General features: G+C 41.3%; 1 protein-coding gene across 1 annotated transcript; it reads right to left on the bottom strand.

Annotated features, from left to right (window-relative positions):
* Positions 1-524: 524 nt before the first annotated feature.
* LOC139291812 (F-BAR and double SH3 domains protein 1-like) lies at positions 525-23,160 on the bottom strand. Its single transcript, XM_070913919.1, has 21 exons — positions 23,140-23,160; positions 20,849-20,946; positions 20,680-20,725; positions 18,629-18,702; positions 17,552-17,696; positions 17,120-17,256; positions 16,235-16,298; positions 15,400-15,528; positions 14,302-14,424; positions 13,190-13,285; positions 12,778-12,894; positions 12,074-12,178; positions 4,430-4,585; positions 3,817-3,945; positions 3,206-3,289; positions 2,939-3,083; positions 2,740-2,840; positions 1,599-1,700; positions 961-1,108; positions 797-852; positions 525-620 (listed from the first exon to the last, which is right to left on the bottom strand). Exons 1-21 carry the CDS (start codon positions 23,158-23,160, stop codon positions 576-578), a joined length of 2,121 nt encoding a protein of 706 aa, XP_070770020.1. The 3' UTR covers positions 525-575.
* Between the last annotated feature and the right edge of the window lie 2,777 nt (positions 23,161-25,937).

Below are 25,937 nucleotides of genomic sequence, written 5' to 3'. Positions count from 1 at the left end.
ATACTGTAATGTAAAGGACATAAATACTTTTACTACTCTTTCAATTTTCCTAGTTCCAATTCATTGAAATCCACAAAATATAAAGAAACATTTATAAAGAGGTATTCATGAACAAAATACTTTTTTTTGTCAGAACTGCAGTATTAGGATCTAAGCGGAACTACAGATATTGCTTTTAAAGGGCCAAATGCTGATAGTTAACAGTAAAAGCTAAAAGCTACACACCACTTGAACTTTATGTGCCATAATTGCAAATGTTCGTTACGAGATGTTTTAGAAATGAATTAGAATTCAATTTAAATGTTAATGTTTTATCACTGTTACACTGATGTTGCATGAGCAACGACAGTTTCTATCTACTCACGTGGAGGTTAGTTCGGCTGTTCTGAAGTGACCCATGGAGGATTTTGCTATCTGCTGTAAGTTTACACCACCCATCAACCGAGTTGACCGATGTAGAAGTTATTTGTTGAAAAACAACTACTGCCTACAAAAAAAGGCACAAAACCAGTGCTACTTTGGTCCCAAAGAGTCATGCATTCTTGTGAACCTCGACAGTGACTCCAGTCTTTTTCTCAGCCTGAAGGCTTCTGTGTCGGAGGAGGAGGAGGCGCCCGACACTAAAAACAGTACAGGGGGAGGAGAGAGAGCTGTGTTGACTACCACTGATCATTTCTACAGTTATAATTAGCATTCAGAAATTCTCATTCATCCTTTGTAGGCATTCTGTCAGGCCCAAAAAATATATTTAATGCAGGAAATATTATTTCTTCTTGTATTATAAAATGGCACATACTGGTCTTAGTCGACTGCTGGAGAGATCTGGGGGATTGTGGCAGCTGCCCCCAGCATCTGGTGGGACAACAGACGACCATTACCACCTTAAAGAACACATTGGAATAGAAGCAGATGGAAACAAAAACTCTGCTGTGACTGGAGTAAAGTTTAGACACTACTCACCTATGGTGTCAACTGCGAGCCTTGGAGGACAGACCTGCTGTTTGTCCTCCATGCAGCTAGGGGAAGTCGTGGCACTAAGTGTTGAACTACAGCCGGGGTTTGAAGGCATTGCAGGAGAGAAGGGAGGCATGGTTGGCGTGGGCAGAGGCTGGAGAAAAGAAGAATATCAGAAGTTTATCAGAAAACAAATAAACAGTGAGATGAGTTGGGCAGGGGTAAGTGGTATCAAGCTTCTGTGTTATGTGATATTTGTAACATCAAGAAAGGCCATGAGGTCATGAGGTCAAGGTCTACAGGATTATTCAGGAAACCATACAGAGAATAGTAAATGGTAAATGGTAAATAATCTCACTTATATAGCGCCTTTCAACCTTCACGGTTCCCAAAGCGCTTTACAGCTAAGTCTCATTCACACATTCACACACCAATGGCGACGGAGCTGCCATGCAAGGTGCTGGTCTCCATCGGGAGCAACTTAGGGTTCAGTGTCTTGCTCAAGGACACTTCGACATGACGGGGGCAGCCGGGGATCAAACCCCCAACCCGCTCTAACCAGCTTTACCTCCCGTGCGACAGTGCTAACCACTGCGCCACCATGCCGCCACCCCACCATGCCGCCACCAGAATAGTCTCACTACCTCCTCCTCCTCCCCCCCTTCATCGTGGACGAGCTCTACCACCAACGATGGAAAGACACCGATCCGTCCATTCAGCTCTCCCTCCCAAAAACCATCATCCACCTGCAAAAACAAAACATTCACGTGTAGTAAGATGCATAATGTCACAATGGGTTATTGCAGAGCAATGGGGATTGGACCCAAATGCAGACAGAAGGGACAAGCTGGTGCAGTTCAATGATTTATAGTGCACAAGTAAAGCTTACAGGCAGGTGGACTGGGTTTGAGTGTCAGAAACTCCAAAGCAAAGCAGACACATGGCAACTAGAAATGAACTGGCACTGGAATAAAGGACCAAAGTGGACCGGTACTTGTGGTAGTAGTAGTAGTAGATGAATGAGGAAGTATGATGGAAAAGCCTGAGGGTATCTGGTGGACTGCCTTGAGGATGGTATCTGGTGGACTGGCTTGAGGACGGCAGGTCTGGGGAGTTGGAGGACAGTACGCGGCCAGGGAGAAGTGAGCAGGGGGCTGGACACAGGGGACCGACAGAGAGGGTGTGGCTGCAGGAAGGGACTGAGAAGCAAACTGTGACATAGTTAACTTAAAGGCCCTATATTGTGCTCATTTCCAGCTCTATATAGTTATTCCGGGACTCCACTAGAGTAGCTTGTTTATCTTCTACTGGCCCTTTATGCAGCCCCTCAGGTCACCCTCCGTCTGCAACAAAATGAATACGAATACTGTTCCAGTGAAGGTAAATTAACACTACAGACACCACCTACTCTTTGTTCTCCCTCCTGACTCCTCACTTGTCTCTCCTGCCAAAGTACAAGTTTAGTCAAATTATATACACCTTCTATATTGTCTTTTAACTTCTTTTATGTCTTTGTTTGAGTTGTCATCATTTTGCAGGCACAGCACCACCCACCAAGTTATAGTATGTAGTAGTTGTGGTAACGACAAGATCACCCACTTCATAACCAACACACAATGGTAATCAGATGAGCAAATTGAGGAAATATCTTTGCCGCACCAAAGTAGTAGAGTTATTTTTATGCAATTATTTCATCACTTTTATTACATACACCTTGGGAAAAAAACACCAAGGTCCGGACCTCTGCGGCCTCAATGGCGGGTAGGCCATACACGTGACACACACCTCTCCATGTGGACAGCGTATCAGGTGGATTAGTGCCCCCTCCTGGAAGGAAAGCTCCTCTGCAGTCTGGGCCTGGTAGGAGTACAGAGCTCTGGCTACACCTGACATGGGACACAATATGTAAGCACTGATATTCAGCAGCACTTTAAATGACACACACACACACACACACACACACACACACACACACATTGCTGACCTCCGCTCCCTGCCCTCTCTTTAATCCCAGTGGATGAGGTGGAGCTGAAAGAACTGTCCAGCTGAGTGGCATCCTCCGCTGGTAGACACAGAAACTGCACGTAACGCTCAGGGATGTACCCCACCTGACCACACGAGTTACACACCTGGGCAGAGGAAAGGAGCATGTATACGGAGGTACAGAGGAGAAAGAGTACAGACAGCACTGCACATCTCAAATCAGGGATTCTTGAATTGATTTGTCAACAAACAGCAGAGCAGCTGTTACCTTCAGCCAGTCCTCCATGTCTCCATCCTCTATCACTTGAAGCTCCTCCCCTTCCATGACTGACAGCTCATCTGACTGGCTAGCCTACAGGGAGCAACACACTTTTGTCATTTGGACTGCAGACAGAACGCTGCCCGTTGCATTTGCTGAGTACATTTACACATTGTCCGGAAATACACCATTCTGTATCTTTTCTGGATTTACCAACAGGTCCCACCGACTTTCTACATTCATACATTCTTTTTCTAGTTATCTAGATAATATCTAATTAGACGGATCAAACAACCATGCAGGATTTTAAAACTGCTGGCAGATGCTGGTTTCAACTTTTTCCTCTTCCTCTTCCTTTATTTCCCAAAATTGTCATGCCCTCATAATCGCAGCAATTAGAGAGCTGTCAAGTTGACATATTTGAAAATTGCATTGCTTTGTTTATTTCAAGGGCATGGAGGAAGTTCTGAATGGAATATAGAAATGAAATTCTGATGTTTCTTTGACATTTTTTGTAATACAAAATCTCAATGAACGACTCAAAGAAATACCCCACTACACCATTAATGCGAAGCCCCGACCCTAAGAAAAATCCACGTGTACATTTCAGTAATCGCTACCTGATAGCTATAGGTGACTCTGCAGGCTGCAGGATAAATACACACTCCAGGTGCTGATACTGGATCAGCAAAGATGTCGCTGTTCTCATCATCGCAGTCCTCGAAGTCAGTCAGCTCAAACTCATCTTCCTAAAAAACACACACACAATAAACACATCAGTATGACTTAAGTAGTTAACTCCTGTTTGAGTAACATTTGTTGGAAACTACAGTGGCCAGCCAAACATGACTGAGCCTTTGTCCCCAAACTATATGTTGACTATATGTTTGTGAGCAATTTTTAAAGATGTATGTCCTCAGTAGGAACCAGTGGGCTTAGGGTTGAAAGCCACAGACCATATATGTTTGTTGGCAATAAGCTAAATTAAGGGATATTGCTCGACTTATCCTTTAAGTGCTCCTTTTAACATGTAAATCACTAAATTGACCGACACCATTATGTATATCTGACCTAGAATGTAAAATGGACATAAGACAGCCATATCACATCAGTGGAATGGGATGTAACAGTCTTAGACCACCGAGTCACCAGAGCTCCCTAACAGCTTTCCACCTTTTTTACTAACAAATTCAAGGAGGTTTGTTTTTTGTGTGTGTGTGTGTGTTTGCATACTGAAAAGTCCTCAGTAGACTTCCTCTGCTCACTGAGGCGTCGCTCTCTCTCCAGCTCCTCCTCTGCCTGGTTCATGGCGTTGTGAAGCCACAGTTCAGTTCCCGTGACGCTGTTCGACAACAGAGCCAAGCGGGCCTCGGCCTTCACCCTGCTGAGCTGAGACAGGAAGACACAGACAGCGGCTGGGTTTTTGTTCCGAATATTATGTTTTGATATGTCAAATCAGCACCTAAAATGTCCCGCACTACAGTGCAGGAGATGAACTCTTTACTTTCCTCTGTTATGCTGGGGAATGTGTTCTCCAACTATATCCTCTCTGCTTTAAGGAAACATCATCCCAGCTGAGCGAGACAGTCTGTTTGCATCAGATTTTTACGTGAGCTTTTATTTAGGTTGGATGGAGACTTTTTGCTTAAAAAAAACCAAAACTACTAACTCAGATCTGAACACACACATCAAACACATTGATTTAGATTAGACAAACATCCATAAATCCACTTGGAAATCGTAGAAAAAGAGATGCTCCCCGCAGTGTTTGAAAACTCTTGCAAATGGCTATATCATATCATAAAGTGTCACCTTTGACCTTTCACAAGTGGAGGTTTGGATGGGATCCAGTACTTATGTGGTGAGGAATGCTCCCCTATTACAAATGACATAATTTGAGCATCATGTCTAGCGTTTGAATGCAGCCCCAGGCCTGAATCCTCCCCCTAATCAGGACCGGATTATTTAGAGCACCTGTTGGTTCCTGTCTCTGCTGTGGCTGGCGGTGTTTGGCAGCGCTGGTATGTTTAGTGAGTTAAAACACACAATGCTTGTTCTGCTCCCTATTTTATTTGACTGCCATTGTTCTGTGTTAATGTTCCATGCCAGAGGTGGTGAGTAGGGCCATGGCAGACGTTTTAACTTTAGTATGCAGCATGGTGGATCTGGTTAATTTCTGTTCTCCCAGTTTATAGGTCTACCTGCTGCTGTTTTTGTCTTACCACTATTCTGTCTTGCTTTTGGTTTGTTTAGTTTTGCCTTTGTCAGAACCAACTGGGTTGTTTTGTTTGATTTTTTTTGTTTTGTTTTTAGTTCTTTCTTTCAGTGAAGCAGAGCGAGCCATGTTGTTGGCAGGCCAGGCACTCATGGTGAGGTCCCTAAACTGAGTAAAAGCACTGGGACACGTATGTAAATTTCACAGGATTACTGCGTTTCACTCGATGTGAATTAGTGGTAGCATCCCTGGGACCTCCTCAGTGTAGTTTGCCACTCCACAAGTGGCCTCGGCTCACTTTCCCCAGTTTGCCTAGTTTATTTTGGACTGGCAGTTTTAGATAATACTGATGTGTTTTTTTTTTGTATTAAGGCCTTTTTAGCTATTTTTTGTTTTTTTTTATAATAAAAACATGAATTTTTGTCCCCATTATTGGTGTCATTAACTTTTTTTGTAATCTTTCTTCCCCAGCAGCTCCAGTCCCTGCCTATTTGATTATCACTAAAACAGTTACTTTGACAAACGTGTCTCTTCCTGGTCAGTAACAAACCTGTGTGCCTCACTCCAACTTTCCATCAGCTTTCCATGCAATTTTCAAGGTTTTTTGACCGTGTCTCCTGGGGTGCAATTCCCCAGGTGGTGTTGTCGGTCTCTCTCCTCTCAAACCCCTTATAGCCCGCCACACTTATATTTTCTGGTGGTCAGGAGAGCAATAAATAAGTTGTACAAGTATAACACACCATTAACACAACATTTCGTAATCTCTGGGGCTTCTTTCGCCAACCGTTGGTGGTTGACTCTGACACCCAGGTTGGCAAAACTCCAACGCTATATTATCGTAAAGTGTACAAATCATTCAGGCAGCAGCTTCTCATTTTTATCAGGAGCTGACCGTCGCATTCAACTGTTAAAATTATAAAGTTAAACTCTACTGTCAGGTTAAAGTGCTCTCTGAAAGCTTGCAGAAGCTCGTTTGTGATCTTTTCATGTAAATCTTTCATGCAGGTCAATGGCTTGTAAGTGTGGCGTGTAACGGCTTCTATATAAGTATTTTTGTGCCAATGTGCATCTCTGTATGGGCCGGGAAGTTGTAATTACAGTTAGGCCACTAAATCAAATTGGCGTCAAAGCCCAGCGCACCTCCTGTGGGGCTTGGTCCCGATGAAGCTGTCTGATTAGCCATGCCTTTACAGAAGAGGAAAGAGACACTGAAGAAAGAAGATGACGGGGATACAACTCCTCACCAAGGTCTTTTTTCACAGCCTGGGCAATAACCCATAGCCTTAACAGAAATAAGAGTTCTGATTGCAACAAAGTCTTTATGAGCGGCACAGTAAAATGAAATGTGAAATCCTTACGGGATGTTAGACAACAAAAACAAAACAGAAAAGAAGCAGTTGAGCTCAATCCCTTGTCCTTTCATTAAATCAAACATTATTCCTTATTTTCACTCAAATAAATAGGCTAGCAGGATCAGCATTAAAGGGTATCATGTATGTTGCTGGTACAACAATCTGCTATTTGAAACTGTGGAACACTAGTTAATAATGTTAACAAATGAATCGTGGTGTTGTCATGCTATCGGCATAAAACAACAGTCATTGCGAATAATTGGTCACAATGATCAATGAGGCAAAATTAGTATGGAAATGGTCTATGAGGTTGCTCAGGCTGATGCTCTGGATGAACATCTGATCTGTACATCGGTCACAATCTCCTCCTCAGTTCCACTCAGTCCCCTGTCTCCAGCCCCCTGCTCACTTCTCCCAGGCGATGGTTTTTCCTCCAGCTCCCCAGACCTGCCGTCCTCGAGTCGTCCACCAGATGCCCTCAGACTTTTCCACCATACGTCTTCATTCACCCACAAACCTGTTCCCACTTCCCTCATCAGCCCTGCAGCCACCTGCCCACCTGCACCTCATTCCCTGATGTGTTTTGGATCTTACGTTTTGGACTTTGCCGGTTTATTGGACTTTTGTGTGCCTGCTCCTTGTTGGATTTGTTTGCCCGCTTGGACCGCCTTGTCTGGTTTTGACCTTTGATCTGCCTCACCATCCGGTAAGTCTTTGCCTCTAAATTATCTGCACTGCATCAGCTCTGCCCTAGTGGTCGGCATTTGGGTCCTATCCCTCCCGTGTGTTCCTGTTAACCTGATCGCCCCAGCCATGACGGTACAATTCAAAGACTTTAAAGCACTATTGCAAGAAAATAACATTATTAGAGGACTGTAGAGGACAATGGTATGATAATAGAGCCAACATGTCAGGAAAGGTGAAAGGAGTGCAAGCTCAACTCCCCCCTACATATGCCATACTCTCAGTCTGGTGCAGGCGACTCGTGTTCTGAGGTTTCAGTGTTTGGCTTAATCGTCTCAACACCCTGTTCAGTGCTAGTCCAGAGCGAGGGGCAATCTTGAAGGATGTATCAGAGAGTCCCTTGATCACTGAGGCATTAGACTCTATCTTAGTCGAATATGCAACCTGACCGGTGAAGCCAGGTAGGATGCAAAGGGTCTGAAGACTTATTTCAAGACCTTTTTGATGCTATTGTCCTTCTCACTGTATGGGTTAGCCCATTAATGTCCACAGTGACTTTTCATAATTTCCTTGACAACACTTAAAGTACTAGTTACAGCGCAGGTTTTTGTTATCATCCTTTTTTTTTTTTTTTTTAAGTCATTCGTCAAAAGGGTTTTTTTTGTTTTGATTTTCCACGAAAACAAAATAGGTTATCAGCTTCAGATACAAACATCATCTGGAGACTCGATATAACGCAATATAGAGATTCAAAAAGAAAAATGGTCCAGTAGTGACATTGTGCAGGCCTTAGAGACATTTTATGTAGTATTCCTGTGGGATTTTCAATAGGAATATGTCTTAAAAAATTGTTTTGTTTTTAAATTTTAATTTTTCACCCCGACTCAATATCTCTGTCTCCACCTCCCTTTCTCACACACGCTACTAGTACGACCAGCAATTCTGTTTATTATAATCTTATATAAATATCTTTTAATATGTACAACAAGTATGTACCTGGTTGTGTTTAGGTGAAAAACTATAAAAATGAGAAAGCCCCATGCGACTAACGACTGTTGCGAGAACATCAAAGAAGTGGACCAGTGAAGTTGCGTTTAAGAGTGGTAACAGAGTAGAGTTTAAGGAAGCCAAGTACAAGTTTAGCAAGGCGGTGAGGGAAGCTAAACGACTGTACTCGGAGAGACTACAAAATCAGTTCTCCTCCAATGACTCTGCTTCTGTGTGGAGGGGGCTCAGGCAGATCACCAACTACAAGCCAAGAGCCCCCAACTCTGCTAATGGCCGACACCTCGCCAACAGCCTCAACAACTTCTACTGTCGCTTTGAAAGACAATGGGACAGTCCTGTCACATCCCCCACACCATCACCCACCAGCTCCAGTCCAACAGCCACAACCCCCTCATCACACCTGGGGCTGAACTCTCACACCTCCTACCACCACAGTGCCCCCCACAGAGCCCCCCCCCCCCCCCCCTCCTCCAACATTGACACCTCTGTCTGTCCTTGAAAGAGATGTGAATAGGCTCTTCAAGAGACAAAACCCCCGGAAAGCTGCTGGACCAGACTCCATCTCTCCTGCCTGAAGCGCTGCGCCGATCAGCTGTCTCACTTAGACTTAGACTTTATTAATCCCACAGCGGGGAAATTTACAAGTCACAGCAGCAAAGACAGAAAGGTGCAGAAACACACAGCAGACAAGCACTGTCAATAAGAATTAGAAGTTTTTTTTTTAAAAAGAAAAACAATATACAAATAATAAATACAGATATAAAACATATGGGGGACAAAAATAAATATATACACGGAAAATATAAAGTATGTACAAATTGTGCAGATTTATGTGCAGTTAAACAGTCTTAGCCGTAGGGATGAACGACCTGCGGTGTAACAGTCTGCTGCTAAAGGAGCTGCTCAGGGCCCCCACAGTCTCGTGCAGGGGGTGAGAGGTGTTGTCCATGATGGATGTCAGCTTGGCTAACATCCTCCTCTCCCCCACCTCCTCTGGACTCCTCCAATGGTGTCCAGCGGGCAGTCCAGAACAGAGCCGGCTCGCCTAATCAGTCTATTGAGCCTCCTCCTGTCCCTGTCCGTGCTGCCCCCCCCCCCCCCCCCCCCCAGCAGACCACAGCATAGAAGATAGCCGAAGCTACCACAGTGTCATAAAAAGTCCGGAGCAGGGGGACTGGGAGCTGAACATCAGCTGGGAAGACCCCTGCCGACCCCTCCCACCCCGGACACTATCTGTTTGACTCCCTCCCCTCTGGCAGGAGGCTGCGGTCCATCAGGACCAAAACCCCCCATGCCACAAAAACAGTTTCTTCCCCTCTGCAGTCAACCTGACGAACATGGCCAAAGACTTGCACTGACCCCCCCCCCCCCCCCCAACACAAACACAGACCATGGCAAATTCCTTGTAATGTATGTTACTTGGCAATAAACAGTTTCTGATTCTGAAAAATATAGTATGATACAGAAATGTATGTATCTCAATGAGGTAACACAAGATGATAGCATTGCAGAGAGCACAGGGATTGCATGCAGAAACAATGTTTTTTTGTTGTTGCAACAATGGATAATATTACCTGTAGAAGGTTCCAGACCACAGCCAGCCATATGTGAAACCTTTGCTCTCAATCTAAAATTAGCAGATTTAACTGAGGGCCTGGTGAAGACAGCATGCGGAGCAGTGGCGGTAAAAAAAGATCTCACAGCTGAGTTTGAAAATGAAATGCTACACTTAAAGACCATATATAGTGCCACATTCCCCACTCTCTTTCCCCTTGTGAGCTCCTTAATGCCATTTATAAGATGCAGCTACAGAGCATATTTGGTAAAGCTTGTGTTTCCCGGAGGATTTTGATCCCCGGCTGCCCCCGTCATGTCGAAGTGTCCTTGAGCAAGACACTGAACCCTAAGCTGCTCCCGATGGAGACCGCAGCTCGGTCGCCATTGGTGTGTGAATGTGTGAGTGAATGGGTGAATGAGACTTAGCTGTAAAGCACTTGGGGAACCGTGAAGGTTGAAAAGCGCTATATAAGTGAGACCATTTACCATTTAAATCCGAAAATTCCAAGTATTTACAAAAATAAGAGATATATACTATATTGGATAAGAAAGAGAAAAAAGTCATTATTCATATTTTGTTTCAGCGTCTTGTCTTTGAGCCAGAGGATTCATCTATACCCGCATAACCATTTTGACAAAGTATGAATACAACTCTCAAGTTCATGTCGTCATATTATGTAGTACAACTGTACCATGTACACTCCATACAGTAATACAGTAGGGCATACAACTGGTAAGCGAGCAGAGAACAGTACACCTAGCAGCAGATTAACTACTTTCTTGTGTAACTCAAGCAGATAGTAAACGCGCTGTCCCTCACCAGCGATGCGGTGCCACTCTTGGGTCAGTCAATGGCAAGGGCCACGGACAAGAGCATGGTCAACCGAGGCTCCACAAATTTAAACGCTCTCGCCCTTACTCCACTTCCACCCTCGTCTACCTCTTCTCATTCATTCTTTCTCTTCCTCTAACTCTCTCCTCATTGTCGGCATCCGTTGTTCTAAACCAACTCCCCTGTTGCCCTTTTTTATGCATCTGATTGTTGGTTGTACACAAGGGCGGGGGACAAAAAAACAGCAATTCCTGAAGGGGACACGAAAGTACTGTTCTAACTGTTCTAACTGTCAGATGTCTATAAAAAAAAAAAGAATGAGCACAATTACTTCCAATCCATATTTATAGTTATGTTTACAATGATATATTGACAACTCATGTTTTTCCCAAGAGGTGTCCCCCCCCGTTGCAAAAAGGGTTCAACAAATATGCAATTTGAGTGAAAACAGGTGAATAGTGCTTCTACATTGGTCGATAGAGTCAACGTGTTGGTCACTAATTTAATGGTTTGGTTTGTTTGACTCATACATAGAGTTTCAGCATGTGAGATTTGTGAAAAACTGTACTTCTAACTGCTTATTAGGAAAGAGCAGAATATAATTCTTAAATAAATTTGCCATCATTTTCAAGACATTTTGGGGTAAATGTGGTCATTTTTAAGACATTTCAAAGAAGTTACTTGCTAATTATTACCTTCTCACCAGGAAACTGCACACCTGGATATAAAGCGTTTGTAATCACGCCTATCAATTAACTTCATCATTTTCCTGTAAATGTATTCAAGAAATGATGTGAATGAAATTTGTGGATCAGGTGAACCTTTTGTGTGTGACTCAGAGACTGCCTATGTACAGGGCCCAGAATTCTGTGGGACACCCCTGAGGACCTTGAGTATTTTGGATCAAGTAACCCTAACCCTAAAAAAAAAGCGGGATCAGAATTAGTAGCTACAGGTGTTATAGATCGCTCTCCAGGGCTCTCAGTTTCAGCATCTGAATATTTGCCCTTATCAGTTAATTAGTAAGCAGTAACACAAGCCTTTCCAAATGTCATCGGCCATTCAGTTCAGCTCGCAAATTATTTTATAGTTTTGCTTCTTGGAGATATTTTGATTCTGTTTTTTTTTTTATTGGAAATGCAGAATGGTAGCAGGATGAGGTGAAAAGTAGAACATGTAGGATTTTTCTTACCTGTGAGGGCAAAGAAATGCAGTCAAAAAAGCAGTACCTTGGCTTTCATGAAGCTATCCTGCACCTCTGCTATCTTCTGCTCCACATTGAGCCCCGTCTCCCCTGACAAGACCTTCAGCCGACTCTCTAACATCTGTAGTGCCTGAGGGAGAAACATGGACAGAGGCATACAATACATTCCTTATTAGAGTGGAATTTTAAACCTACCACTCACTTCAAATAATGTCAACAACTACCTTTTTGTTGCAGTATGGATGAAAACAGGAAAAACACAAAACATCTGTCCATTCCACAGCTTATAGTTTTATCTGATCCATTCATAAATGTGCTTTAACATAGAAAATCTTTTATAGAAAGTATTTGGCAGGTAGCGGAATGTTTGAATTGTGGAATCTCTAAATGCTGCAGCAACACATCAGCATTAGCACATCTGCATTATTAGCTGCATCAACAATAATCCAAATTGTCATGTGTTTTGTTCACTAAAGCCATGCATCATTTTAAAATCAGTGAGCATAGAACATAATGAAATGATGTAGATGATAGTGATTTTAGAGTTGTTGTTGTTTAATGCATTCCAAGATATAGAAGTCAAATATCAGAATAAAATTGTTTGAGAAAGAGACATTTCCAGATGATAAGCATTCTGAAGAAGGGAAAAAACCGAGGGCCACTGCTATGAGAATTCGTTAGCTCAGAAGTCTCCTGGTTATCCTGGTTTTGAAATCATTAAAGTCTCACTCTCTCTCCATGGGTGATGATCTTGTAGTCTTTTGCAGCTTTTGTAGCCCACTTCTTGGCCTCCTTAACCAGACATCCCTCTGCTTCTGAAGCACCAACCTCCTGTAGAGCAGACACCTGCACGAAAGAGAGACAAATATCCCTCTATTCATCATTCCTTGGCTTCCCATGTGCCATATTTCATCATTTCAACGATGTAACGCAATACAACAGGTTACATATATTATAAATGTCCACCCCTGTACGTGCACACACATGCGCCCATGCTTATTTCCTGTTTTAACTTTTTTCTATTTCACCGAACAGGCAGGTAAAACAGTATTTATAAATCAGTTTCATTCCCCTTGGTCCCGATGACTCCATACTGCTGATATCTAAAATTTGCACCTGGAGTTGACACACACAAACGCACCTTGTCAAGTGGAGCTGGCTGGAAGGTGAATTCAAGTGTTTTGCTGAAAGAGACCGATTCTTGAAGAAACTGCAGGACGTTTCTCTCCCTGGTCACCTGACAACGCGGCAACGAAACCAATGTCAACCAGGAACACACAAAACAATTCGTCCTGCGCTATCCTTCTTGAGAAACATCCATCATTTGTCAGAGAGGGTTGGAAACGTATGCTCTGAAAATATAGGAAAGGTCTAACGCAGGCATAATGTCAAGCCAAGCTGGATACAAAAATGGTACCGTGTCACTGGGGTGTGGGTGGGTTTCTTTTGAGCAAATTAAATTACTAACAAAAACCCAGTGTGTTCACCTTGGCCAGCCTTGTACTGTCACAAAAATGAAGACCTAGGTGTTAAAATGCTTTCTCCCCGCTCCCATTTTGAAGGGAACATTGTATGAGGTGTAAGATTTCACTCAGTTGCTACAAAAGTTCAAGACATTTTGTGTTTGTGTTGAATTTCCTTCTGTACACTTCTGTTCCTTCTAAAACTAGTTCAGTACGCCTCTCAACTATTGCCCCCCATTCTTTTCCCTGAACATTCAAAACATGTATGTCTGCCTCTATCTTTCTAACTTTTCTTGCATCTTTTTGTCCTGACTTGCAAACATGGTCTTCTTATTTTACCTTTTCTTCCTCATTTAATTTGTTTCCCCCTTCCCGCATTCCTTCCTGTCTTTCTGTCTGTCAGCCTCCCTGTAAGCCCTCGGCCCCCGCACCCATCGCCTCTAGAGACGGGGTGAGAAATGTCTTATGTTTCTGGTTTCTCAGGAGCCACTGTGTGATACTTGGCATGTATAAAATTCAGACAGTCAACCAAAGGTTTGGATAGATATTGATTTTTTTTTTTTGAGGGCCTGTCACCAATGAGTAGTTACGATAACTCCGATATGACATGAATGCGAAGTAAGAATCCTCTATTGCCAGAGCAACAAAACACAAACACATAGTTAAGATCTGTATTTTAATACACGTGTGTGTATATATACCCTTAAAAAAAATATATATATATATATTTTTTTTTTCTTTTCTGTCCTGTTTACAATATATCACAAAAAAATGCATTGTGTGCACATACCTTAGCAACACGCTCACATATCCTGCTGTACTGTTTGTGTGTGGCCAGATAGGTATCCATTTCTGTGCCACACAGCAGGGTAAAATGGCTTCTCAAATCATCATAAATATCACCATCTATTTGCTGATTGGGAGGGGGGGTAAGAGTACAAGAGTCAGTTTTCATTTATTTCAAATAGTTTCACCACCATTTTCAACATTACAGCTTGCTCTATAGGCCAGAAAAGGGAGTCTAGCATGCACGCTTTATTGGTCCAAAGACAGTGAAGCCTGAAAAACCTTTTCGGGCTAGGCTAATTGTCTGTAAATTGTGCTGCCATTTAGATTCTCTCTCTCAAAAATAAAAAGATGTCATTGTTAATAAAGACTGAATAAAAAAAAAAAGTCAATATTGAATATTTCTACCAATTCTAATCAAAATAGTTCAATGTTAGTGGGTGAAAACTAATTATGAGGAAAACAAACGGGGGGGGGGGGGGGGGGGGGGGGCATGTACCCTCTATCCAAAAGGTGTGTTAAACTTGTTTGAAGACCATTATTTAGTCTTGTTCAGTGCTTCATGTGACTAAGCTACCATTGTGGCTTTTTTAAACTCTATCTGTCATTGGGTATGCTTGCTATAGCCTAGATAGATCATATTTTTGTAGAGATGCTGTAAGGCAGATCATTTCTAACAATAAAAGTGAAAAATAAGTTGTTTTCTGGTTTTGGTTTACTTTTCTATTCCAATTGCCAATTTGAAGACGATAATAGTTAAAGACGTGGATTTCCATCTTTCTCAATTCACATGAAAAACAGAAAAACAAAAGAATGCATTGCATATGTGTTTAGGCTGTTATCAAACAAGTTGAACACAGCTTTAGACGAAGGGTACACGGACCGGGTGGGATTTCTTTTTTTTTTGTTTGAAAGATAGATCAAGGAGGAAGTGATGATGACAGCAATTCGATTTTTGCAACCGAAATGTATAGATTGAGTGAAAAAGGGGATGTGCAGAGCAAACTCAACCGACCAACCGCCTACGCTACGTTAGGAAATGATGTGGCCAGTGTTTTGTCGGATACACAACTCGTATAATGGTTTTTGGTGTGTGTTTTACCCCCATAATACGTGGTAAGTCGTTAGCATAGTAGTATTGGTGATGGGCGTTGACTGCTGCTAACGCCAGCAGGTAGTCATTGCGAACTTCAGTCAAGCGGTCGTCACACTCTCTCATCCTGGCGCTGAGCTGCACACACACAAAATGAGTGACACATGCAACAGACGTCAAAAACTTTAGCATGTAAAAGGAACAAATATATAGAGTATAGACAACTTGAAACAACTAAAACTAAACCTCTATAAATCTTACAGTACTTAATTAAATGTATTTATGTCCTCTTAAGGTCACTTAAGTGTCGTTTTATGACTATTTGATGATCGAAATAATTGGATGAACCCAGTGTGTAATTTAAGCTGACAGATATTTAAACGTACCTCTGACTGGAAATGTAGCCTCCTTTTAGCTTATTGTTTTGGCTTAAAGGACTGGACACACCAGGATTTAAAACACCAAACTTTTGTGGTGAAATCCAGTCATTCCAATGGAATGGGCACGAGTAAAACTTTGCTGAACTTTGACATGTGAATTCATGTCATTGACCAATAGAGTGCTGCAGGAATGAGTCCTAAAACCCAGACATTAGTCAGCATTTTTACACTCCTGGTTCCCTCGTCTGGAAGTCAATGGGTTTTTTGAATGGGTTTTTGGTTAGATGCCTGAAATAAGGGGTGTGGTTAACACAAGCTTAAGAAGTTTCAACATTTTGTTCTTCGTCATAAAATCAGTACAATTACTGATACAATTTCTTACTTTGGTCTGTGTCAATAGCTCCTTTCTGTTATGTGAGAAATGCTGTTATACAATCCATTAATAGTTCATTTCAGATTCACACCTTAGCGGATATTTTATGTAGTCCTGTTTTAAAGTAGAAAATCCCATGTTCCGTCTTTCTGGCTCTGGAAAACAAAATTAAAACATATTTATAACATAAGACATAAAATAACAAAAGACATACTGAATGCTGTCTAACTCAGTTCTTGAACACACATTATATCTGGCTTAACTTGGCCATTAGCTATCAGACTTCTAGCATTCCGTTAAAGTACATGGATTAGATCTTAACACTCCTAAACCTTCATCAGCATGAACTATCAGCATTCCGTGAATTTCCTCTGCTCTTAGATTGGTAATACCCAGAAACTACTCTGCAGCTTTCACCACAGTCTTTAATCCTGTCACTTTTCCTGTCTTGGCACGGCATGGTGGTGCAGTGGTTAGTACTGTTGCATGGGAAGGTACAGCAGTTGGGGGCTCGATGAACTCTGGGGTGTTATTTCTAGCTTGTCCCTTTCGCTCAGGATGCTTCCATTAATCCCGTCAGGTCTTTGCTTCACTTCATTCATTCCAACACTCCTTAAGGCCTCTGCGTAAGATACATTATTTGTGATTTTGTATTTCTGCACTTCCTTCGCTTGCTTTTGCACCATACAGCCTCCGTTATGAAATAATTTCCCCCAGTTTACATCTGCAGCTTCTACACATACACTTTCAGAAGTGTTTTCAAAAGCCTTCTTAGGCCTGAGTTTTTACAGGATTTAGTGGAAATCTCAGATCTTTCAACTGCATGTGAACTAATTCATGGCTTGAGATCTATGGACCTATTTAACTCTCCCTTTTGGATTTTTTTTTAACCCGACAACATTGGCTCACATATTGACTTGCATGTGCAAAACTGATGTGCCTCTTCGTAAATGAAGCCACTGTCACACACACTGACCTGGCCTGCGCATCAGCAGCTTTCTCTCTGGCAACATTGGCGATGTGACTGAGTTGGTGGTAGCTCTTCTTGAGCCTGTGCAGCTCCCGCAGGGCATCCACCACTTCCGCCTGTACCCTCTGGAGCCGTTCCAGGCCCTAACACACACAGCAAAATTATTCTTCCAAAGGAGAAATGGAGACTGGACCACACTGCAAACAAACTATTGTTTCAACTGTGTCTTAGAAGTACCTGATTCAGCTCCATATTGCTTGGAGATGCACGGAGAACCCCGTTTCAGAAATTATTTCTTCAGCCATAAGTGTCCTTTGGTAGATATTTCATGCTCACAGTGTGTTGCAGCAATGAAATTGCGCCTAACTAGCTCCTAAATGTTTGCAGTATTTGATCACTGTGTGTGTGTGTGTGTGTGTGTGTGTGCAGCTCTCTCACTCTCTTAGCTCGGATTTCCTTTGCATTGCGAAGACTTCTGGAGGCTTGTCCAATCAGATGGCGGTATTCCTCCGCGGCAGCAAGTCGCGATGCGGCGGACTGAGCTGTAGCATCTACCACTGAGCGCCACACACCGAACACACTCCTGAAAAAAAACACACACACACCCACACCAATATCAATGACTGACGATCGCCCATTAAGTGTACTTTACATTTTTCTCTAGAAGCGAACAATGCACATCCAAGCACCTTTCTGTAAATATGTGTGAAACTGTAACACTAATACTAATATGTTACAGTTCTAGTATATTATAATGTAAATAGCCACAATGCACATAAACACATTTGGACATAGTCTTGCACATTCTGTGTGTATACTTCAATTTGTACTCCTAATATTGTGAACTATGCATTAGTTTCATTAAAATAACTTAGTGTGCTCTATGTAAGTAGCCTGGATAGCTGAAGCTAACTTGTAGCTATTGCCGTGTTCCTGCTCCAAGCCTTACCCCAGATTTTTTTCTCATGTGACATTACTGGTCCAGTCCACTGGTCCTTTTTTTCATATTTTCTTTGACACTGTAGCTAAAAAGTCAACCAGCTGGGTGACCAATCTGGTAGGATGACAGATTCCACTCTTTAGCAGAGTCATCTTGTCACCTGCTTGCTGTGAGATAGCTATGGTGGTCCTGTTTGCCCTCCGATGGTCCTGACCTTGTGAGGAACGTCTTGATAATAGGCCAGATATTTTTGTTAACAGTCTGCTACCGTGAGCAGTCATACGGACCAAATTGTCCCTTGGCCAGCACCGAGACAAAAGATTTGGCTATGACCACCCTGTTATAGTTTTGGCCTGCGACAAGGAGTAAGTAAGTATGGCGTGCAAGTATGTTCAGTTGTTTGTCTTGAGTCCGCTTATTAAACACAACCTTCTCTATTGTTTATTTTCTAAGTAAGATTCCATTGCAGAGCTTTGACAACGTCCTCCAAGGTGTCCAAACACTGGAACAGTTATTGACTGAATGCATGATAGTGATACAAACAACTGCTGTGTGCAGTATATGTGTGTAGTTACCCAGGAGTGATGGCATCTGTATTCCCCCTTTCCCAGTCTCTTTTCTGGAACTGGGCAGCTAACCTCTCAAGAGCCTGAAAATGCACAGTTTACCGCCGGATCACAACCCCAAGAAAAGACAGTAAAAACGTAGTTTAATGAAGACACAATGAAGGTGCTTTAACAGAGAACCAGATGGGCCTTACTTATGTACAGGTATTCCTCCACTATCATTTGCTGATACACAGTCACAACTTGTGCGACAAAATACATACACATTGGGCTTTTTTCACAAAAGGTTCATTTAAATCATGATTTTGTGATGACAATGATTATAGTACCCAGAATGCCTCGCATTATTTTGTATTATTTTTATTATTATTTTAACAACTAACTAAACTTGCATGAAACTGTACTCAATTATGACAGATGTTTAGATTATTTGTTACCACTTTGATTTGCAATTGTCATTATTGCTTTGGGCTTGTTTTTGCCTTAATATGAGAACAGATCTTTGTAGCCACACACCATCATGTCAAAATTTCAATATTTTGGTTTATGACCAAATACCAAAACCAATCAGTGTGCTTTTGGTGCTGATCAGCAAATGTTAGCATTGAGCTCAAAGCACAACTGTGCAGAAGTACAGCCTCACAAAATCGAGGGCCATTCCATTTCTGCCCATTATTCAGAAACCCCCAAACATTTAATGTCCCATTGGACTGAAAGCCCATTTGTGTGACAGCCCGTTATCCCAAAGACAAACGCCCATTTCTCCAAATATACAGTGACTGCACCGGTGAAATTCTGTGACCTAATAAGGAATCCCAGCTATACTGCTATTGTCACTGTCAAAATCTGGAAAGAAATTTTGTGTAATATTTAATTTAATGTTGTGTGTTCTGTCATTCTTTTATTTCCTATTGAAGTTACACATAAATTGCTTATTTTCTATACAGGTATAAGAGTTTCTACACACTGCATGCTGACAAGTGGTTTAATGATTTTGGCATATGATTACTGTAAGCCGCACAGCTAAGCAAGTGGGCCTTTTTGTGCTATGAAATGGTGAATTGAGTATGGGTTAAATTAGGAGGGTGCATGTGTCGGTGCAGCACTGTCCATAGTACTGAAATGGAGCGGTTGATAGACAGACAGAACAGGATAAGCAATAGAAGTAGTTTTAGTTTTAGTATGTTTGAATTTTTGGTGGCTGTAGTTTTAACAGCTAGGACCTAGGCATTGTCCAGTGTGCTCCAGACACTGTGGCATCTCTGTGTGCTCTGTGTTACCGGACCTCCTGGTTAACAAATTAAGCACTGGCCGGCAGACACTGAACTAACACCTGCAGGGAGACTAACAACTGTGTTTTTGGCCTTAGGAGCAATGACTGTTGAAAAAATGGGCTTTTGGTTTAATGGGACATTTTTCCGACTCTTGGGGTTTTGGAATAATGGGCCGTCGGGAACAATGGGCAATGGCTGTACACTTGTTTAAATATACCTCCCAATTTTTCTTATATCTTCCTGTTTAGTCTCATGGCTCCAACATCTTGCCTTATCTAACTCTGTGGGCAAAGGGTAACTGCTTGTAACGAACAACAAAAAAGAAATTCTATGATGATGGATATTTGTCAGTGTAAATGATTTAAAGTGTCACATATTTTCATGAGTCAGCTGGGTAATTGTAATTAGTGTAGTTTTTCAGGAAAGCTTTTTTGTTCTCTCTTTATTCCTCTTCTTTAAAGTTGGGTACGCATTTGCATTTGTCAGCAGTAGTGTGGACACACACACACACACACACACACACACACACATTCTCCACCATGGAGCAAAAAACACACAAAGAGCTTTCTGAAAAGGTGAGGGAGTTTAAAATGAAAATCCGGAAAGGAAAGATAAACACAGACGACACTCACGTGCTGTACACACAGGCACAAGAGGCAATAAACAACAACATAGCACTCAGGCAGTGATACGGGACCTCAAATCAATAAATGATGAATATTTCCAGTCAAAAAAATAACGCAAGGTTCCAGTAATACTGGACTAGATTAGTTTATGTGTACTCACCTGACCATACTCTTTCTCTATAGCTGCTCGTTGCTTACTGAAGGTCCTTTGGGAACACAGAAAAACACAACATACGACAACAACAGACATGTAATTTAACATGCTTTCACTCTGTGTTTCTGTATTGATCTCTCTATCTAGAGATAGTCTGGTGGGGCCCAGAGAGTACCTGATCTCCTCAAGCAGTTCAGTGTCCTGATGTTGTTTGGTCTGCAATTTGCTGAGCTGCTCTGAGAACACCAGTTTCACCTGCTGGCTCTCCTTAACCTGCACGCACGCACACACACTCACTGAAGATTTTCTATCAGCAGTGGTAGGACAAAGTACAATTTGGAGGTAATTTTCTGCTAATAACAGCTTTGATATCTACCAGGAACCTTTTAAGATTCAGATCAATAATTCAAAATAGAATCAATAAATGAATGAATAAATAAATAAATTAATTAAAAAAAATTATATGGAAGCCTATATGGTACAATATTAAAATGATAATGCAAACTTGAAAATGTAATTCCACAATAGCATTATAATTTTCCTCATATGTATGTGTTATTTTAGTAAAAAGGAAAATGCAATAATCCGATTTTCATTTTTACATACTCGTATGGCCGTTTAACCATGACCATATTGAAATGAAAATGGAAAAGCTGTTTGATGTTTAATTTAAATTTTTTTAATTTAAAAGTAACTAAATTTTCTAACATTTCTAAAAATTAAAATGCAATATAAACAATGTAGCCTACTTTTCCATTTGTGCAAGCATTATTTAAGTCACAATTCAAATTAAAATGTTAAAATGCATTTTTCTTTAACTATTTGAAATTGATTTTAACTTTTGGTGTCTGGGAGGTAGTTGCTATCGAGCTTGTTGATGTTTGCTGCAATTTTGATATTAATATGCAGCATTGATGCGACATATTGGAGAAGTAAATTTGCCCAGTAGCCATTTCTTTATGTGTGCTGATTAAGTTTACACTTAATAAATGCTGTAAATTTCTCAGCAAAACATAGACTGAAGTAATAACTAGCTTCCATAACAGAAAATCCAAAGGCTTTTATATGAACACAAGTTCTGCTAGAAATATTTGTCAAAATGCCTATTTTCATTGCAGCTCACCTGGAAGATGTGATGCGTTTTAACTTTACATCTCTCTTCTGATCCTTGGTTGTTAATGTTAAGGGACAGCACAAGTAGAAACAAAAGAAAAAATATTGAATATGGCCTTTTAATGAATAAGCTACATTCTGACAAAATGATGGCATTAATGTCTTCCTGTGACTTGATCATTGTACATACATATTACGATATTAAACTTGGTTCAGGAAATGTACCATAAGAGAAATCAACTGACTTAGAAAAAAAATGAATAAAAGATTTTATTGCACAACAAGAATAGCAGTAAAATATTTTAGGATCCATCAATACACAGAGCTGGACCAAGGTCAAGGTGCGTTTAATTATCCTAGCTTTCAGTACTATATCACAAATAGTAATAAGCATCAATAAATGAAATTAGTTGACATGATAAGAGTAGATAACAGTATAAAAATAGTAAGTTTACTTTGATATGGTATGCGTAGTTTAAAAGGCCAGTGCTGCAGTCCATGTAGGCACTGGAGACTGGGGTGGAAAGGGAGAGGACATTAGGAAGACCATGGACAGTAAAGCTGAACACTGATATGGTTCCAAGTGGTATTTCCAATAAAAACATAACATTCAAATCTTTCAGCCATCACATAAATTATGACAGGCTTGGCCAGATGATGGGCTTAACCAAACAAAGAAATCCTGTAAAGGTCGACTTCAACAATGGTGAAAATGTCAGGCACGGACACTTGGAGTTGGGCTTTAAGGCACTTAGCAACACTGTGTAAAAAAATGTGGTAGCTTAATAATGCTACTGTGGAATTACATTTCCATTTTCAAGTTTACATTATCATTTTAATATAGTCCCCTATGGGCTTCCATATCGAAGAGTCAGTACATGTACTGCAAATGGCAGTCACACAATGGGCCAAAATACTGTTCATACCTCTTACACAGCATCAAGAAAATGCATCCACAATCCAAAACATAATATTTCAAATAAATACCATATGTATATTACATGTGAAAAAGCTTATTCTGAGAGTACAGTCAGATTTCTGACTTTAAAGTCAGAACTCATTTTTTACATGTGGCCATAATCCGTAGTATATACATAATGTGTATATATAGCAAAAACCTCTCAAACATATTTGGAAGCATACTAAGTAAAATGCATGTATTGTCATGTCAATGTTTAAATTGAAATGCTCTTTGAATTGAATTTCAAAAGTATTAACATTCGAGGAATGTGGGCAAGAAGAACAGAAATGAAAGTAGTGGAGCAGTAGAGACACAAAGTGTGTGTAAGCAGTAAGCACTCTTTACATTAATATCAACTCTTCTTCTACATTAGACTCCCAGCACTACCTTACCTTTCTGGGTGGTGGCTGCATGGCTGGATGCTGATAGTGTCCGTTATTGTCTCAGTTATTGTGTTCATTTGTTTCAGCTGTGGTGCACTGCTACTTCCTCAATATTTCCACATATGCACATGTGCAACTCTCTCTCTCTCTCTCTCTCTCTCTCTCTCTCTCTCTCTCTCTCTCACTGTGGTGCTGTCTTTAGGAAAGCCTAGAGAGGGCAGCAGAGTCCAGTGGCTACATCATTACAGTTTGTTTCAATTGCCAAGACACGCTTGAAACATGAAACTGGAATCCACTTGCACTTCATCATCACCGTCTCAACACAGCATTTCTATCTTGCAAATGTGTTAACACTTGGTTTCGCAAATTTTCATATACCCTCTTTCAAAACAGTTAAGACAGCTCTCATAGAAAGACCCAAAATTCTATTGGATTAACTGTGACTGTGTGATAGAAATGACTTGCATATTTATGAATCTTTAATGCACCAAGAGTTGTGTAAAGGAGTTTCCCAATCAGTCCTTATCCATCTATAAAATATGCCACCTCAGTGTTGTTATTTACAAGCATGGATCAAAGAGGCAGTCTGATGCAGTACAATAAAAATGTTTGTTTCTGAGTTTGGGTGAAATTCTTTATTGGTTCTTTGGTGAAGAAATAATGCAGTGCATGCTGTGGATTTAAAGGATGTGGTAGGTCTGTATTAAAAAGACCAACGTTGGAAGATACTAATTTGGTTTGTCTAACTCAGACTGTTGAAGTCTGTTTTTGGCTAAACTTCAGGAGTAACCTTTACACATGATTGTGGATGTTGTCAGCCATTACTTAGAAATTACATAGAAATCGCTTTAGGAAGCGATCTCGTTGCAGTCAGTATAAACATGAGTAATGACTACATCAGCCAATAATTCTTTCTTTCATATGGGCATGTGCGTATAGTATTGCAGTTTTTCCCAGTCCCTTTGGTACATTTCTCAGATCAGAATTACAATTTTCAAAACTACTTCTTCAACCTCCATATTATTTAGTCACTTGCGCACATCATACAGCAGTTTCTCATTCTTTTGAAGAAATTGCATATGGTTTGGCACATTCATGCAAACGATTATCAATCAGTCATATTTGTTTATAAAGCACATTTATAATCAGCAGCAGGTGATGTACAGGGTAGAGAAAAAAGTAAAGAAAGAATGCATAAGAACAAACAAATCACAAGGCATTCATCAGCAATGAGAAATAAACAAAACACAGAAAACAAACATTATAATCGCAGCCTATTCAGGACGGAAGGGTGGGGGGGGGGCTATTTTTAATGTATAAAAGTATGTTTTGAGCCGAGACTTGAAGCAGTGGACAGAGGGGATGGATCTGATCGAAAGTGGCAGACTGTTCCACAATCTAGGTGACTGCGAAATAAATTTGGAGTGGGGCCAGGAAGTCCATGTCAGACGATCTGAGTGGCCTGGAGGTCTGTGATATAGGAGGGGGCCAGTCCATTCAGGGCTATAAAAACAAACAGCGCAACCTTAAAATCAATCTGAATGTGTACAGGAAGCCAGTGAAGAGAGGCTAGAATAGGACTGATATGGTCCCTTTTCCTGGAACCAGTCAAAAGTATGGCCACAGAATTTTGGACCAGTTGCAGGTGGGACAAGAATGACTGGCTGATCCCAGTATACTGGGAGTTACAGTAATCAAGCCGGGAGGAGATGAAAGCATGGATAAGTTTTTCTGAATCGTTGAATGAAAGAAGGGTTTTATTTTGGAAATGGTCAGAAGCTGAAAGAAACTGGATTTTACTATTGCCTTTACCTGATGGTCAAATGAAAAGAGTCTAAGATCACACCAAGGGCATAAGGCATTGACCTAGGCTGTTGGTGATCAGTTTAATGGATTCCGGTGGGCCAAAAAGGACAACATCAGATTTGTTCTCAATCAGTTGGAGAAAATTTTGAACCATCCAGCTTTCTATGTCTTCAAGGCAGTCTCTGAGGCAGTTGAGATATAGCTGATTATTTGGCTTCAGGAGGAGATAGAGCTGAGTGTTGTCAGCGTAACAGTGGTAGGAGATGTTGTGCCTCTGAATGATTTTACCTAATGGCAGCATGTAAATGGAGAAGAGGATGGAGCCTAGGATGGAGCCTTGAGGAACCCCACAGGATAGATTGACCGGAGAGGAGGTGAAGTTGCCCAGGTTGACTGAGAAAGTTCTGTTTCTGAGATAGGAGATAAACCGACTCAGGGCAGTACCATCAACACCAGCCCCATGCTCAAGGCAGTATATTAAGGTGGGGTGATCAGTTGGGGTCTAGGTTGGGCTTTTTTAGAAGAGGCTGGACCACAGTGTTTCTGAAGCAAGATTGAACAGTGCCAGAGAGCTGTTTGTAACTGAAAGGATGCTGGGGCCAATAATGTCAAAGGCCTCCTTTAGGAGACGAGTGGGGACTATGTCGAGGAGGCAGGTGGCAGACTTCATGTTGAAAACAGTCTATCCGAGTGAGGCTAAAGAGATGGGTTTCAAACAGTTCAACTGAGCAGAACAGACTAGAGAGACAGTTAGGCCTCCGGTGGTGGCTAAATGTTTGCTTTAATCTGTTCAACTTTATGTTAATAATTTTAAGAATTCTTCACATGTAGCTGAGGATGTGTCTAGGCTGGATGTGGGAGGGGAGCAGGTGAGAATTTTTAGGACTGAAGAGTACCTTAGGATTATGGCAGTTCTTGGAGATAAGATCAGAAAAATGTTTTGCTCTGTTAAAAAAGTCACAACCTGGGGGACAAAGTTCAACAAGTGGACTAAGCTCACC

This window comes from Enoplosus armatus, chromosome 10, assembly GCF_043641665.1.
Source record: "Enoplosus armatus isolate fEnoArm2 chromosome 10, fEnoArm2.hap1, whole genome shotgun sequence".
Taxonomy (NCBI): domain Eukaryota; kingdom Metazoa; phylum Chordata; class Actinopteri; order Centrarchiformes; family Enoplosidae; genus Enoplosus; species Enoplosus armatus.
The sequence above is the reverse complement of the archived record's forward strand: the minus strand, read 5'-3'. Positions and strand labels throughout refer to the sequence as shown.